Source organism: Ctenopharyngodon idella, chromosome 6 (genome assembly GCF_019924925.1).
Source record: "Ctenopharyngodon idella isolate HZGC_01 chromosome 6, HZGC01, whole genome shotgun sequence".
Lineage (NCBI taxonomy): Eukaryota > Metazoa > Chordata > Actinopteri > Cypriniformes > Xenocyprididae > Ctenopharyngodon > Ctenopharyngodon idella.
The window spans coordinates 8,391,413-8,409,307 of record NC_067225.1 but is presented as its reverse complement, the minus strand read 5'-3'; the positions used below and the strand labels follow the sequence as shown (position 1 = coordinate 8,409,307).

The 17,895-nt window shown below is 39.6% G+C and overlaps 2 protein-coding genes and 1 long non-coding RNA gene across 9 annotated transcripts in view; 1 reads left to right on the top strand and 2 right to left on the bottom strand.

The window, feature by feature from the left end:
- cobll1a (cordon-bleu WH2 repeat protein-like 1a) overlaps nt 1-3,350 on the bottom strand; it is a 34,266-nt gene extending 30,916 nt beyond the window's left edge. The window contains exon 1 of the mRNA XM_051896742.1: nt 3,331-3,350. The gene's annotated coding sequence lies outside the window, so the exon portion shown is untranslated. The remainder of the gene's footprint in view (nt 1-3,330) is intronic.
- Nucleotides 1-17,895, top strand: part of scn1lab (sodium channel, voltage-gated, type I like, alpha b) — a 51,077-nt gene that overhangs the window by 14,335 nt on the left and 18,847 nt on the right. For 3 of the 6 annotated variants that reach the window (XM_051896732.1, XM_051896734.1, XM_051896737.1), the window contains exons 6-17: nt 86-177; nt 3,391-3,642; nt 3,963-4,026; nt 4,451-4,592; nt 5,257-5,463; nt 6,163-6,501; nt 7,254-7,592; nt 7,704-7,833; nt 12,853-13,091; nt 13,550-13,723; nt 14,058-14,414; nt 16,729-17,220. In XM_051896732.1, the coding sequence (XP_051752692.1) occupies nt 86-177; nt 3,391-3,642; nt 3,963-4,026; nt 4,451-4,592; nt 5,257-5,463; nt 6,163-6,501; nt 7,254-7,592; nt 7,704-7,833; nt 12,853-13,091; nt 13,550-13,723; nt 14,058-14,414; nt 16,729-17,220 (2,827 nt within the window). Of the gene's footprint in view, nt 1-85; nt 178-376; nt 469-3,390; nt 3,643-3,962; nt 4,027-4,450; nt 4,593-5,256; nt 5,464-6,162; nt 6,502-7,253; nt 7,593-7,703; nt 7,834-12,852; nt 13,092-13,549; nt 13,724-14,057; nt 14,415-16,728; nt 17,221-17,895 lie in introns of all 6 variants that reach the window. The other 3 variants (XM_051896733.1, XM_051896736.1, XM_051896735.1) reach the window with 3 other exon arrangements.
- Nucleotides 6,191-9,169, bottom strand: LOC127514191 (uncharacterized). 2 transcript variants are annotated; one of them, XR_007930580.1, is made up of 3 exons: nt 8,673-9,169; nt 8,015-8,149; nt 6,191-6,325 (listed from the first exon to the last, which is right to left on the bottom strand). It is a non-coding gene; the product is annotated as an uncharacterized LOC127514191 (long non-coding RNA). The 2 variants fall into 2 exon arrangements; XR_007930579.1 differs by lacking the exon at nt 6,191-6,325 and adding an exon at nt 7,405-7,554 and having other exon boundaries at nt 8,673-9,150.

Sequence of the window (17,895 nt, the reverse complement as noted above, 5' to 3'; positions counted from 1 at the left end):
AATCCATGTCGGTTGCAGTTGTGTGAGTTTGAGCGAGTGTGTTGGCGTGCGTGTGCTTGTGGTAACTCTCTATTTGATTCTACAGGTATGTAACTGAGTTTGTAAACCTAGGCAATGTGTCAGCTCTCCGCACTTTCAGAGTGCTCAGAGCTTTGAAAACTATCTCAGTCATCCCAGGTAAGGGATGTATGTGTGCGTGTGTGTGTGTATAGACGTGCGCATGCGTGTGCGCGTAAACACGAGTGTCAGTCAGGTGTGTGTCTCTGTGTGACGTTTCCCTCTGCTGCCCTGTCCTGTCCTAACATGTGCGTGTGTGTGTTTGTGCGTGCGTGTGTGTGCGTGTGACCCCTCCCCCTCCTCCCTCCCCTCCCTACAGATATGTAACAGAATTTGTGGATCTGGGCAATGTCTCAGCACTGAGAACCTTCAGGGTTTTACGAGCACTCAAAACTATATCAGTGATTCCAGGTGAGGGCTAGCTCACAGGCTGCCTCTCTCTTCATCTGAGCTCTCGCTCACTCCATCCCCTCCTCCGCTGGCCTTTCTCTCTCATTCTGTCGCTCCAAGCGGTCAGAGAAAGCAGGAATCCGCTCGGGTGTAAAAAACGGGATTCCAGGCTTTTAAAAACACATTCTGTAGTTTTCCTTATAACCCTTTTGCCGGGCTCTGCGCTGTTATTTCCCAAAGACCATCACGCCTTGGGAAAGGTCTCCCATCATGCCTTGGGAAATAGACAACTGGGCATTTTTTGAGTTGTGTTGTTTTTCTTTTGCATGAGACATTGCTGAAGCCTATAGTCTGAGATAGAGAACTTGAGACCCTCTACTCTTCTCTTCTCCTCTGTCTGCTGTTTGAGTTCTATGTGCATGCGCATCGTCGGCCGTGTCCGTTATATCCCGTGCTGTGTGTGTGTGTAAAGCACAGACACACATGTACGCACGCACGCACATGCTACACGTCCACTCACTGTCCTACACTGCATGCTTTAATGTTGTTAATACGCAATATCACAAACATTTATTCAACTAACATGTACACTAATATTTAAAACCATGTTTTAATCACCAAAAGCTTCTGATTGTTTTTTTTTGTTTTTTTACTAATTTATAATACCTAAAACAGTGTTTTATATTTGTATTGTTATTCTAGTCCAAAGAAATGATTAAAGGATCTGTAATGTCAAAATTAAAATCAATGTTGTATACTGCCAGATTTTAAAGAAATACTTCAGCCAAAAATGAAAATTCTGCCATTTTTTTCCCTCTTTATTCATCCTCCAAACCTTATTCCAAACCAAACCTATATGCTGTTTTTTAAGATAGCATGTGTGAAGGACATATCAGAATTTGAGTCTTAATTTAAAGGTACGCTACAGAAGATTTTCTAAATGTCACCAAACCTGACGTTGACACATCAACAGAGATTTTTCCTCACACAAAGCTTCAGAAAGCTTAAAATGTAGTGGACCAAATATGAATAGGACACTTTTATGGTGCTTTTGTGGATATTTTTTGGATATTGACAGCTGTGGTTGCTATGAACTGTGTAAAGAACCTTTTAAAGGTGACCTATTATGCCCCTTTTTACAAGATGTAACATAAGTCTCAGGTGTCTCCACAATGTGTCTGTAGAGTTTCAGCTCAAAATACCCCGTGGATTTTTTTATTATACCATGTTTCAAATGTCTATTTTTGGGTGGGAGAAAAATTGCGCTGATTTGGTGTGTGTACCTTTAAATGCAAATGAGCTTGTGCTCCCCACCCCTGAGCTCACGATTCCAATACACTGAGGCATAAACAATGCAAGAGAAGCTCACACAGCAAATATTACTCTCAAAATTTATCATTACAAACTGTTTGTGATGCAGCATATCAGATCACGTAGGTATGGCATGTATTTTGTGGATGTTTGCTAACATTCGATTCTGAATGAGTTTGATAGCATGCTGCACGGGTAATGTGGATAAAGTTACGCTGTTGGAGAGACTCAATAAAAGTGAAGATGCGTTTATGAATTATACAGACTGCAAGTGTTTTCGGGTTAAAAAGGAAAATAACAACATGGCTCTGGTCTCTGTGAATACAGTAAGAAACAATGGTAACTTTTGCCACATTTAACAGTACATTAGCAACATGCTAACGGAACACATTCAGAAAGACAATTTGTAAACATCACAAAATATATATGAAATTGGATCATGAACAGTTGGTATCGATCCATCTTTGAGAATCAACTTCTGTGCAAATCCTGTTTTACTGATCCTCGTGTGCAAAGCTGGTGTAAAATTACTTGCACATACATGAATTTATCTGGACACATTCTTTTCATAAGTAAAATTACACCACTGCGTCCTTAGTGGCTCAGATGCCAGGAGTTTATAAAGACTTAAGTTTACTATTATAGCCGTTAACAGATCAGTGATAATGTTTACATAGCTGAGTCATATCACAAGCTCAGGGACAGTCGTTCTTGAGTGCTGCTGTCCTGCGGAGTTTTGCTCCGACCCAACTCACCTTTCTTCACGTAGCTTTAGTAATCCTGACGACATTCAGGTGTGTTTGATCAGAGCTGTAGCTAAAGTGTGCAGGACAGCTGCACTCCAGGACCAGTGTTACTGGTACACCGTTGGCGCTTGAGAAAACAAGATGGCGGCGCCATGGGTGGAAACGTGCAGATTAAGGGGTGGTAATATTATTATAAGATCCCCTTTCTACATCACAAAGGGGTAGTGAAATCTGAGCAGCTCATTTTTTCACATGCTTGCAGAGAAAGGTTTACTAAAACAAAGCTACTGGGTTGTCCCTTCTCACATTTTCTGGGTTGGTAGATGCACTGGGGACCCGATTATAATATCATTTTCATGATATGTCCCCTTTAAATTTCCTTTTTGTGCTTTCAAGGAAAAATAACAGCACAAAGGTTTGGAATAACACGAGGGTGAATAAATAATGTGTTTCTGGGTGAACCATTCCTGGAAAAATATATGTACATATATATCAGGATGACAGAAACAGTAACACTTTAACAATCAGGTATGATTTGTTAACATTATTTAATGCATTATGCATTATGAACTAACAAGTATTTTACAGTATTTAGATTCATGGTATAAATACACTATTGTTTATTGTTATTCATGTTTGTGATAATCTTAATTTACACAGAAAAAAGGTATAAATATATTAGTAAATGTAAGAATTAATAATATCTAAGACTAATAAATGTTATTTAACATAGCTATTATGTTATGTTAACAGATTGTACCTTATTATAAAGTGTTACCATAAGATCTTTTTCATATCTATATAGTTGTAACATAGGCATACTCACACTGTGTTTGAGTTGTTGTGCGCAGTGCTGTGTTTGTGACCACCATTGCGTGTTCTTCAGGGCTGAAGACCATCGTTGGAGCTCTGATCCAGTCCGTGAAGAAGCTGTCAGACGTGATGATCCTGACGGTGTTCTGTCTGAGTGTGTTTGCTCTGATCGGACTGCAGCTCTTCATGGGAAACCTGCGGCAGAAGTGTGTGAAGATTCCGGAAGTCAATGTCACTGAAAACCTCACTGCCACGCTGAGCTATAGTAATGGCTTAGAGCGGCACAACTCCACCTTTAACTGGACAGAGTACATTAGTGATGAGAGTAAGTGAAGAATGTGTGTGTGTGTGTGTTATTGAGATGCTTGTTGACACTGCACGTTCTTGCGGATGTAAGGAGTGCTCCACTGGCCCAAGAAAAATTAGTCATCTAGTGCTTAAAGCACTCTTATGGGGGTGTGTGTGTATGTGTGAATGTGTGTTCCCAGCAGTGAGTGTGATTTAAAGGCTAGCTTTCATTTAGACACTTCCTTCAAGCTACAGGATTCAGGGCTAGAAACTTATGCATCTTTGTGTGTATATGTTCTGCTTCTTATCTTTTTATTATTTATCTTAACATTTATCTTATGCCCTTTTCCCTTTTAGAAAACTATTATTACCTCCCAGGCCGCAGAGATGCTTTGCTGTGTGGAAATTCAAGTGATGCAGGGTAAATATATGTTCTTTCAGATTTTACATGCCAGTTCAAATTAAAACATGTCCTTATAGTTATTAGAATATAGATACAATTTTTGTAACAAAGACAAGTTTTGCAGGTTTTCTTAACAATCTAACATATCTCCCTTTTTAATTGGTTAAGTGTATGAAATGCAGTGGTTCTCAGCCTTTTTGACTCCAAGGGGCACCCCCCTTTGTCCAAGACAATATTTGAAGATCCTCCTATTTAAGCTATCGTGTACCTATGGTACTTCTGTTGTAATAAAAATGCATTAAAAATACATAATTAAGACTAATTGGGACCCCTGAAGTTTTCTGAGGCCACTGAACCACTGATATGGTGTAAGCCAAATAAATGGCTTACTCTTATTCACTGCATATACTGAAAAACCTTTTTTAATTGGTGGGGATTACAGGCAGTGCCCAGAGGGCTTCTCATGCATAAAAGCAGGGCGTAATCCTGACTACGGCTACACAAGCTTTGACACGTTCAGCTGGGCCTTCCTCTCACTCTTCCGACTCATGACACAAGACTTCTGGGAAAACCTCTACCAGCAGGTACAGCTTTGACTTTGACAAAATAATTCAGTTTTATATGAGTTGTTAGCTAATTGAATGCGAAAAAGGCAATCTGACACAAAATAATGGCAAGATAAATCCATGCAGGCTGCACAAAGAAATCAAACATACAATGTAATGAGGACAGTCAAAAAATGTTCTTGTTGTATACAAATTATTTAAGTTCTTGTAAGGAATTTAGCTGGCTGGAATATGTGTAGTACAAATGAAATCCATACAGACCACATCCACCATGTTGGCTTTGTCATGTGACCTACGGCATCAGTTGCATCACTTCACTGCCATTCACAACTCCTTTCCTGTGGCCTTTGGATGCACACTCCTCAATCTCTGCCGAAGTAGTAGGTCATTTGGGTACTTTTCCCCTACTGTCTTTGAACACACCTACTATATAGTAAAGAAATAGGCATTTTTGGATGCAGGGCAGGTTCTTTTTTGTGTAGTAAGTGATATTTTATTAGCATTAGCAAAAAAGAATTAGACTTCATCCCAAGCACTTGGCAACCCACCTAAGCATTGGACCACATTAACATCTCTCCATTGACTAATTTGTATCTTTTAATTTGCTTTCTCATTCTCTTTTTTTACAAAAGAAGCATTTTTGTAACATTTTGTTTGTGTTTGTGTGTTCTGTCTCTCACAGACCCTGCGTGCAGCTGGAAAGCCCTATATGATCTTCTTTGTTCTTGTGATCTTTCTGGGCTCCTTTTATCTGGTGAATCTCATCCTGGCTGTGGTGGCCATGGCATATGATGAGCAGAACCAGGCCACCATAGAAGAGGCCCAACAGAAAGAAGAAGAGTTTCAAGCCATGCTGGAACAGCTAAAGAGACAACAAGAAGAGGCACAGGTATCAAACAAACACACGCAAACTCGTACTGCACAAACGTACGTTCACTTGAACAGACAGACAGTTTTTCACATTGATTTACAGTTATTATTTGTTCTCATTATTTTTGTTTTGATCATTATTTTATACTAGTTTCCTGATCTTAGATCTCTTCCTATGCCTTCATCATCTCTGAAGTTTCTCAGCACCACACTTGCTGTGGCTAACACTGTCCTGTCGCCATGGAAACCGACAGATAATGAGAGAGAGGGAGGGAGTGTCCTTTCTCCTAGTAAACATGAAAAAGAGAGAAATAAGAGGAAAACAGAAAAAGAGAAACAGAGACAAAAAAAGAGCAAGATGCAGAATTAATTTCAAAATGGCGACTATGTGTTCTCTATGGTGGCGGATTGATGGATGGATGGATGGATGGATAGACAGATAGATAGATAGATAGATAGATAGATGACGAGTTTTGATTACAATAATTGGGGTTATTGTATGAGATTCCAAATGTTAGTCACAAAGACATAATAAGGAAGTTAAAAAAGAAAGTTAAAAACATTATGCAGTAGTAAGGATTAGTGAGAATGTAATAAAGCAGCAAGGTCAACTATGTGACTAATACCTGTAATTTAGTCTGATCACATAAAGCGATCTTCCTTCCTTCTTCAATGCTCACTGTTTATCCGTCTCTTGTCTCTGCTTTCGGTATGTAAGCTTGAACTGAGTCTACCCCTGGTTGCCCCTAACAACGGTGCTTGTGCTGTGATTGGCTGGCAGGTTGCCGCGGCAGCAGCAACAGAGAGTGGGGAGTACAGCGGGAGGGGGGGCTTGTCAGAGGAAAGCTCCTCCGGGGGGTCCAGACTCAGCTCCAAGAGCGCTAAAGAGAGAAGGAACAGGAGGAAGAAAAGAAAACAAAGGGAAGAAGAAGAGAAAGCCGATCAGGAGAAGTTCCATAAGTCCGCCTCAGAGGACAGTATCAGACGGTCTGGATTTCGATTATCCATAGATGCCAACCGACTCTCATATGAGAAGAAATGTTCCACTCCAAATCAGGTGACTTCCTCATTTGTGTGGCATTGTGGGAAATAAGGTTTGATGAACGTTTCTGTGTTCTTCGGATAGTTCTCAGCTTCTCAAGATACTGAATTTAGGTGGGTGGAGTGCTAATCGGCTACAGCTCCCAGGCAAGAAGTGTGACAGTCTGAGACAGAAAATTGTTAAATTCTTTATTTTAGCTCATCAAAATGTTCAGTAATGCACTTGTACACAGAGGATTACAGAGATGTGGTTTCAATTAATTCTAACAAGTCTGAACAAATGCAATCCACCAGAATCTATTATATAAGGGAAAACATACATGCTGCCTTCACAAAGGGTTGATGACGGCATCTACAATAAAACAAATCAGATATGCAGTTACAATGAAATATGACATACAGTATTATGAGCACATGACATATTATAACAAATATAAACTTTAGAAACAAAATGAATTAATTTTTACATATTTTGCACCAGCTGATGATAGAAATGCCGTCAGATTGCAGAATGCAAATCCAAAGAGCATGAATTTTGATGTCATAACAAACACAACCAAATCTACAGGCAATTTAGTACAAAGATAGTAGATTTCAGAGAAACCATGTGTGTGTGTGTGTGTGTGTGTGTATGTGTTCCTTAATTATGAATTATTTTTCAATGCAGTATTAGAGTCACAAAGAAGCAAGCTATTCACCTTCAAAGATTAGTGATTAGTAATTTAATGGACACATAAATACTCATTTTTATTTTGATCTCTTTTTCAGTCTCTTCTCAGCATTCGTGGATCTCTCTTCTCCCCGAGGAGGAACAGTCGTGCGAGTCTTTTCAGTTTTCGTGGTAGAGCACGAGACTTTGGCTCAGAGAATGATTTTGCAGACGATGAGCACAGCACTTTTGAGGATAGCGACAGTCGGCGTGGCTCGCTCTTCGTACCTCGTTGTATTGAGAGACGAAGTTCCACTGTCAGTCACTGCAGCCTTGCCCCCAGGATTATGCTCCCAGCCAATGGGAAAATGCATTGCACAGTTGATTGCAATGGAGTGGTGTCACTGGTGGGCGGGACATCTGTGCCAACATCACCAATCGGACGTTTGTTACCAGAGGTAGAGCAATTGAAATACACAAAAATAAATGTGTAACCCATAAGGAAACTACAGCTTATATGTGAACAATATTATGCTCAGTCCTCATGGTGTTTTTTTTTTTCTTTCTAGGGCACGACCACTGAGTCTGAGGCACGTAAGAAACGTTCAGGATCACACCAGCCATCTGATTATCTGGACGAAACAGTTGCCAGAAAAAGAGCTCTGAGTGTGGCCAGCATTCTGACAAATACTATGGAAGGTCTGACACACACACACTAACCTCAAATTTGCACATACAGAATACATACATAAGCACACACTCACTTACATGTAGTTATGTAAAGTGTGCTTCTAGCATGCATATATTTTTGTATGTTTGGACATTTTAACATGTACAATATCAACATATTGACAACATCAAAAATGTAAATATGACATACAGTATTGTTGGAGAGGCTTGCGCTCTCCTGGGTGTCGTCAGAGCACAAATAATGAGGAGACAGGTAATCAGCTTAACACTGTGTATTGGAGGCAGAGGGATGGGCCACAGATGTATATTCAAAGATGTTCATAGTCTAAAAAAATTAGTACAATTAAGATAATGAATAAATTAAATATATATATATATATATATATATATATATATACAATAATAAACATTCACTGTTACATAATACCACAGAAGTATCCCCAATTCACATCAATGAAGTTTCCATACATAAACATAGAGTTTAATAAAAATAAATGAGGCATTTCACAGAAAAATAAACACCATAAGTGATAAGTTGCCATTACTAACATATGATGCCCATATATGTATAGAATCGTGGTGTAAATGAGCAGCATTCAACCAAACATAACACTATTCACTCGTTCTGTATTATAACCGAATACAGATTAACATCACATCATTAAGAACCTGTACCACTGATCTGCATCTTAATAAAGAATGAATAATCACATGTTAAATAATACTACCAATCTGAATAACATGGAATGATCACTACAGGACATGTCTGGGCATGCACATATGTAACAGAGAATAAATACAGTACCATTCAGAACACTGTAAACCCAAATATAATGCAAATGGCTTACTTTGAGGTCAGTGACTAACACCTTGATGGTACATCTGCAGCAATCACCACAAACAAACTGGAATTAACATTCTTTCAGCTGGCGGCTCAAACAGATAACAGTGACACAGCAGATAGCAGCAGCTCAACTAACTGTGTTGCTCGCTACTAGAATATTACTTCGACTGTGGTTTCAAAATAAAAGTCCTTCTTGATGGAGCCTTTAATACAGCTTCCCCCAAAGATGCAGAGCATCTTTGCTTTCATGAAATGCGACTCAACTAATCAGGGTTGTAATCATTAAGTCCGTCCTTTGGTAAGGCCAGCAGGATGACCAGACGGGCTACCGATCTAGTATAAACTTGGCCCTTTATCTCCACATCAGTTGACCTGATATGACCATCCGGTCTTGACTTGTCCCACAGGCCATAAGCTCCAAGGTAGTTAAGGGGTCTACAATCATAACAAATACTTTCTCCTTCAAGTCAGGTGGGGAGGCTTGCCATTTCTGCCAAGTTTGGAGGCTAGGAAGATAATCTCTTATGAACCTTGACCAGAATTGGTCTGCTAGACCTTGGAATGTCTCCAGTGATCTCAGAATCTGGATAAATGGCTTGAGGTAGAGACCCATTTGGGCTGCCCCATGAGGAGACTATTTGACATCATCTGCCATGTCTGATGACACATACCCCAAGGGTTTTGAGTTCATTAAGACTTCCTCTGGAACTGACTGTGAACCTAAAACTGCGTACAAGACTGATTTAACAGATCTCACCTCCCTCTCCCAAAACCCAATGGGATTAAAGTGGAAGTGGATCCTCTGGCAAGCAAGCTGGCGCTGTAGGTCAGGAAGCATTGCGGCATAAGCTTCCCATAACTCTCTTTCACCCCCATCGAAGTTTGTATCTCGATCCGACCATAACTTTGCTGGTGTCCCTCTCTTTGCGACAAACCTTCTAAGAGCCATGAGGAATGAGTCCATACTCATTCTAGGGAGTAGGTCAAAATGCACCGCTCTCGTCGTCAGACATTTAAGGAGAATATCCCACCACTTCTCTGTGCCTCTTCCAATTTTGACGAGAAGGGGTCCAAAGCAGTCCAGTCCACAGGAATAGAAGGCAGGCTTGCAGAGCCGAGGACCAGAGGATGTAAAACAGAGTCATTGACTCCTGCAACTCTCCTCAAACGCCCTCCTACCCTTATCAGACCACTGGACGGATCCATTTCAGGGGCTAGGGAAACTATTTGACTTCCGGACCTGACCGACTTTCCAGTCTCTAATCGTTTATGGTCCTCAGGGAAGGATTCTTGCTGCACCCATTTGAGGATAAGGACCTCAGCCGGGCGGTAATCCTCAGCCTCTGGAGAAGTTCCTGGAGCAAAATTACTATGAAGTTCTTGGGTGGTGATGTCCAATAGTTACTGCCAGGTGTTGTAGTTCCTGCTATCAGTGTTGCCCAAAGAGGATCTCAGCGATTTGGTTTCCCACAAAGACAGGTAGCGACAGGACTCTGGAGAGAAGAATAGTCCTCTCAGAGCTGTCATCAAGAAGAGCGAAGCTCCGTCCTCCTTCTGGGATGGACTAACATTCACCCCATGAAGAGGACGGAGATGGGTGCCTTGGCAGAGGTTGCAGGGCTTCTTAAAGGGATAGTTCACCCAAAATTTGGCGCAAAGGTCAAGGACTAGAATAAGCAGGCACCGAGTTGAATCACAGGTAAATGGGCACTGTAGTATGGTTGGCAGGTAAGGGCATGGCCACAGATGTTAGTAAATCTTTAGTGAAGCTCTTTAGGGGTAGGAGGGGGAGGAAGTCCACTAGTGGGTCTGTGGGATTACAGTTTGGTAAGTAGTGGCACCCATGTCAGACAGTGCAAGGGTGCCTCACCCGTGTCCTCCAGTCAACATCAGGATCAGGCCATGGCAGTGGGGGAAGCTCAGCAAAGTTTTTATCCTCTGCAAAGGTTGTAGATTCATATGGCCTCACGGGGGACTGGATATTTGCAATGCCAATGGTTGTGCTGGTGAGAGGTTCTGGCCTCTGGCTTGACTGAGGTTGGCACGAAGGGACTCAACCACTTAAACTAATTCTCTGACTTTTGCATGGACTTCTCTCAACTCCCTCAAGTCTGTACACTGTAGAGTCTTATAACTCAGACATGATCTGTAAGCCATCAGAACAGACCAGGTCATCACCGGGGGGAGGGGGTGGCTGGTGTCGTAAGGCTGGAAGGATGGTGGAGGAATCCGGTGGGCCTCCCAGGTGTATGGGACATCATACTCAGCAACAGGTCCACCTAGGGTATATTGTACCTCATATTGCTGTAGGTAAGCTGGAGGAGGAGTGTGGTGCTTGGAGCAAGATGCTCAAGTAATCTCCTCATCAGAGTCCATTATGTCAGAAGGAAATACTCAATCTGGCTCAAAGGACCAATTTTGTTGGAGAGGCTTTTAGACTTTTAGGTTCTGATTAGGTAATGGATGAGTAAACCCCCCTGGGTGCCGGTCAGAGCACAAATAATGAGGAGACAGGTAATCAGCTTAACACTGTGTATTGGAGGCAGAGGAATGGGCCACAGATGTATATTCAAAGATGTACATAGTCTGAAAAATAATAAGTACAATAAAGATAATTAATAAACTAAATATATATAAACAATAATAAGGATTCACTGTTACTTAATACAACAGAAGTGTCCCCAATTCACATAAGTGACATTTCCATACACAAACATATAGATTAATAAACAGAAATGAGGCATTTCACAGAAAAATAGCAATAAGTTGCCATTACTAACATTCAGTGCCCATATATGGATAGAATCGTGGCGTAAATGAGCAGCATTCAACCGAACATAACGCTAATCACTCATTCGGTATTATAACCAAATACAGATTAAAGGATTATGAAACATTGAAATGTTATTATCCATTAGTTTTAATTGTAGGAGACACCTAGATCATTTTAAGCTTTGTTGCTTTTTTATTTTCATCTTCTGGGTTTAAATTGGTCTTCGTGTCAACGTCACAGGATTCGTCTTCATGACAACGTCACACCTCCAGAGGTTCTGTGCCTCTTACGTTCTCTTTAATATCATTTCGTCCCGACATAGTAGGGTTTACCAGAACCACACAAACACACGCACACACTCATGTACTGACCTTTAAACACTGACTTTAAGTCACGTAGCTGCTGACATGCCATTGCATTTATTTCTGAACACCTCTGATGCACTCTCAACACATTCATCTAATATTGAATATGAACTAAACCTCACAATCTTCTTCTACATACAGTGTCATATACATTTTCAAACCACCTTCCCTATTTATTTCTGCAAAATACTTCACAGTAACTTTGCATGTAAAGCTTTTTAAATGTACATGTATGTGTACACTAGGCTTGCCTGTATATCAATTCCACTTTCAAATGTCCCATATTTGTGTAGATCAATCACATTGAGGTTTATATTCGATTGCCCATTAAATGTCAGTTGTGGTAATGACATGATGCCATTCATATCCCAGTTTCATTAATGCAACCCATTCAAAAACAATATTGTAATTTTCTTTCTTACAGCAATAGATAATAGAATCTGAAGTAATTTTTTTTTCCACACAGCATCATGATAGAGTGGTGAAATATTAACAGGGTCATATCAAATGAAAATTAACAAATTCATTTCACTGTTTTCTGTGATCAACTGCAATTGGTCTTATGTAATCCATTGTGATTGTGATTTATCACACCTAATATTAAAACTGGTAATTCCAAATATTAAATGCACTGTCAGAAAAAAATGTGCTAAAAATCTAATTTTAGTTTGTCACTCTGGCAGTGTACTCAAATGTGCACTGTTTTACCGTATCTGATAATGTGCTAATATGTACCATTAAGGTGCTAATATGCACCTTTTAGGCGTAAATAGGTACTGCACCAGTGACAAGCTGTTGTAGCCCTAAAGATGTAATTTTAATTTTTTTTTTTCTGACAGTATATAGAATCTACAGAAAGGGATACACCCTTTCTGTTTTAAATAATATTTGTCTAATGGAATCTTTTTTAACATACTTCTATTATTTTTTATTTCTTAGGGTACAATTAGTAATTATAGCAATTCAACATTTTTTGCAATTCAACTTTATATTTGAAAGCCAACATTTATGATCTGTCCTAAAATGTAAATAATTTGTGTTCACAGAACTCGAGGAATCACGGCAGAAGTGCCCTCCTTGTTGGTACAAATTTGCCAATAGCTTCCTGATCTGGGACTGCTATCCAGCCTGGCTGAAGGTGAAGGAGATTGTGAACATGGTCGTGATGGATCCGTTTGTTGACCTGGCCATAACCATCTGCATTGTTCTCAACACCCTCTTCATGGCTATGGAACACTACCCCATGACACCAGGATTCAACCATGTGCTGTCAGTTGGGAACCTGGTAAGATCTGAATGACAGATTCTCGTTACTGCAATACAGTATTTGTAATAATTTTTTTTATCATTTTTATTTTATTTAAAAGCAGCACACAAATACACTATTGTTAGTAATTTTACTACTAAGTTGAAGCAAACTCTTATGCTGCATTAAAATCTTATGCCGCTTTTCCGCTATCGGGCCGAACAGTACTAAGTACGGTAAGTAATGGTTCCAGTTATATTTCCACTAGTGCTTGATTCAGCATAGCATGATTACAAACCGTTCTCAGCCTGGAAATTCTCAGCATGGTTGGCTTAAATGAAACCATATCCATACAGGCTGGGCCAGATCGGCATGAAATGGAATGGTTAAACAGCGAGAATGGTTTGGCTCACTGGTGGAAAAATGGCTTTAGTTGTTGGGATTGTTTAGTTACGTATCTCAGTTCTGCTGATTTGTTCCTGTTGGGCTCTGTGCAGGTATTCACAGGAATCTTCACAGCAGAGATGTGTCTGAAGGTAATTGCTCTGGACCCATATTACTACTTCCAAGAAGGCTGGAATATCTTTGACGGCATCATTGTAAGCCTGAGTCTCATGGAACTGGGCCTGGCCAATGTTGAGGGACTTTCAGTGTTGCGCTCCTTTAGATTGGTGAGCAAATCTCTCTTCTCGCCTTCCTACAGAGGTCTCTAATTTTTGTTTGTATACAGTGGGGTTGGAAGGTTTAAGACCTCTAGTGAAAATGGTTCTATTTTGCTTTTTTTTTCTAATTTAATACTTATATTTTCATTACAAATAATGTCATAAACACATCAATTTGACTGAAATTTACAACAGTAGCAGAGCTGCATGAACTTGTGGACTCAACTGTACAGTATGTCTGATAGCATTTGAGAAACCCAAATTTTGGCTTTCAGGGTTATGGCTTGATCACAAAACATCTCTTTTCTAATGTTCCTTTTCTCATTCTTCTTCTTGCCCTTAGTTAAGAGTCTTTAAGCTGGCAAAGTCTTGGCCCACCCTGAACATGCTGATAAAGATTATTGGTAACTCAGTTGGTGCTTTGGGAAATCTAACCCTCGTCCTGGCCATCATTGTCTTCATATTCGCTGTGGTTGGAATGCAGCTGTTTGGAAAGAGCTACCGAGAGTGCGTCTGCAAGATTTCGGAGGACTGCGAGTTGCCGCGGTGGCACATGGACGATTTCTTCCACTCCTTCCTGATTGTATTCCGAGTGCTTTGTGGCGAATGGATCGAAACCATGTGGGACTGCATGGAAGTGGCGGGACAGTCAATGTGTCTCATCGTCTTCATGATGGTCATGGTCATTGGGAATCTGGTGGTAAGACCAATCATGTCACAAGGAGACACCTGGAAGATAGGCTTTCCCTATAACTTCCTCCTTCTATTGTGTCTTCCTTTTTATTTGTCTCATGTACATTTACTTTGCAGTTTTACGTATCCCGCATTGGTGGCTGTGATTTTGGCAAGTAGGATATGCTCCTGGATCAACATCTTTGTTAATCCTGCAACAACATATGAACTAATCAGAATTCAAGTTTAGAGTATGGGCAAGGCTTAAGGCTTTGAGTTGATCAATGTCCTGTCCATCTGATTTTAGGTATGTGATGGTTAAGGTTTAGGGTTATGTATATTTCACAGGATGTTGATCCAGGAACACTGCTACTTTGCAGCTTCAGTCATTTGAAGTACTTGTTTTGGATTCCCTATGGAAAATTCACAAATTAAAATGCAGTGCAGCTCAATTCAAATTTATCTTAAAAGGATAGTTCACCCAAAAATGAAAATTCTGTCATTAATTACTCACCCTCATGTTGTTTCAAACCCGTAAGACTTTCGTTCATCTACGGAACACAAATTAAGATATTTTTGATGAAATCTGAGATCTACGCAACTACCACTTCAAAAAGATCAAAAGAGATCGGAAAACTAATCCATGTGAATTGAACGGTTTAGTTCAAATTTTCTGAAGAGACATGATCGCTTTATATGAACAGACTGAATTTAAGACTTTATTCACATATACTCACACTCATACTTATTTACTCACACATCAGTTGTGGTAAACGGAATCTCAAGCATGTTCGCTTGACCTGTGAGAACCAATGAGGTTCATTCTCGTGTGTTAGCACGTTTGAGCTCCCGGAAGAGGTTTGTTCGCATGCAGTTCGGTTGAGCTTCTGTTTATGTTCACTGATCAATGTTTATATGTGAATAAAAGCCTAAATTAAATCTGTTCATCATATAAAGCAATCAAGTCTCTTCAGAAAATTTCAATTAATATGGATTCGTTTTACGATCTCTTTATGAACTTTTTAAGCGTCAAAGTGGTAGTTGTGTAGTCTTATGGGTTTGGAACAACATGAGTGTGAGTAATTAATGACAGAACTTCCATTTTTGTGTGAACTAACCCTTTAAGCTTTTATTTCTATTTTGATTTTCAAGAAATACAGAAAAATTGTAAAATAATATATATATTATATTGACCAGGTAAATAATAATACTTGATTACACCTGTTATTGGACACTTACAGAATAAATTAATCATTGGTCATTAGTTCACATGAATATGGTGTTCTACAATGGCACTGGTAAGCAAAAATATTTACTTTTGCATGATGCTGCATGCATGCATATAGATGACTGCATGAAGCCCATAGACCGCTGTTGAAGCATGAATTAAAGTCAGCAAAGCATCTTTTTAACTGTTCAGTTGAACAAAAACAGAACTGGCCACAATCCAGTTATACGAGTGAATCTCATTCACATTTTTACTCCAACAAAGAAAAAAATTTGAAATTGTAATTTGCATAGAAAAAATTAAGCCTATTTTAGGACCATTTAAGATTTTTTGCATTGTCATGACATTTAAGCATATTTTCCTTTCCTTATTCTCATTACCACAATTCATGTGATTTGTTTCAATTTTTTTTGTAACTCCCATTATTCTTGTTGATTCTATATTTGTACTACTGTAATACAGTATTTTTACTGTGTCATATTGGATAAAAGCATATATTAATAATTTTAAATTAAAATAGTAAAACATTATTTTCATAGTCCTAAAATAGTTTTATTTTCATTACATTTGTTTTTTCTTTTTTGAGGTACAGTACCGTTCAAAAGTTTACAATCAGTAATGTTTTTTAATGTTTTTTAAAAGAAGCCTTTTATGCTCAACAAGGCTGTATTTATTTGATCAAATACAGTAAAAAACAGTAATATTGTGAAATATTATTTAATTTAATTTAAAATAACTGTTTTCTATTTGAATATACTTTATAATGTAATTTATTCCTGTGATCAAAGCTGAATTTTCAGCATCATTACTCCAGTCTTCAGTGTCACATGATCCTTCAGAAATCATTCTAACATGCTGATTTGGTGCTCAAGTAACATTTCGTATTATTACTTATGTTGAAAACCAAAAGTATTTACAGTCAATTTAATGCATTCTTGCTGAATAATAGTATCAATTTCAAAACAAAAAAAAACTCCCAACTTTTTACCCAGACATGTTTTTAACAGGTTTCAAGAGATTCACCCGTACATGTCGTGATCATTTCTGAATAGAATCAGTTCATCTTGTTGGTGCTTGACCTTGCTGATTCTGAGTGTGTGCTGTTGTGTGGCAGGTGTTGAACCTTTTCCTGGCCTTGCTGTTGAGCTCTTTCAGTGCCGATAATCTCGCCGCCACGGATGACGACAGCGAAATGAACAATCTGCAGATCGCTGTGGGCCGAATACATAAAGGTATCGCACTGGTCAAGTCAACTTTGCGGCAGTTCCTCCAAAGCCTCTGCCTGGCTGGCTCCAAACCACGCGCACTAGATGAAGAGAAACCCCTTGACGACCTCCACAGCGACAGCAAGGAGAACTGCTTGTCCAATCACGCTCCGGTGGCCGTCGACCTCACTAAAGACTATCTGAAGGAGGGTTGCGTTTCCCCTGGTAACGGGGTGGAAGGTCACGTAAAGTATGGAATTGAGGAAGGCGACTACATGTCGTTCATACACAATCCCAGCCTCACTGTTACAGTACCGATTGCGGTGGGAGAGTCGGACTTTGAAAATCTGAACACGGAAGATTTCAGTAGCGACTCATCTGACGTCGAGGGCAGCAAAGAGGTAAGCCGGATTTCTATGACTAAACAGAAATTTCACTTTTAATATGCATGAAACAATTCTGAGTTTTTGTTTCAGTGTCGGAGAGAGTTGCTATGTAACATAATGTAAAAAAAAATGTTTTTTTTTAATGGTTTATTTTTATTAATTTAGGTTTGTTTGTAATTCATCAGGAGTCAATTTCTCTTTTCCTGTAGGGAACAAACAGTTGTGTTGAGTCATATTGCCATTGCATCATTCTCTGCTCAGAGCTACAGCTCATTATGTGTGTGTGTGTGTGTACGTGTGTGTTTTTACTGTGCCATGGGCTTCAGCGCAGTTTGACCCTGTTCATCTGCAGCTAGTTAAGACAAACCTCTGGGCATTGTAGCAGGTAGACTTAGTGAGTATACTCATTACATCAGTACACGTTCTCATAAACACGCACTGTCTGGCACACACACAACCTCTCACACACTCTAATGTGTATTATTTACGACCAACTGAGCAGGCATGGCATCATGCATCCCAGACTATGAATGAGGCTGTTAAATTCAGCATCCTTGCCCAGGGTGAAATTGAGTATGCTTAACTGTCTGTATGTTTGTGTGTGCCTATTATTGTCTGGCTGTATGTGTGTGTTTGTATTCCAGCACATTTCCATGCTTTTCCAGCAGTACTGTCACTGTGCTTAAATTT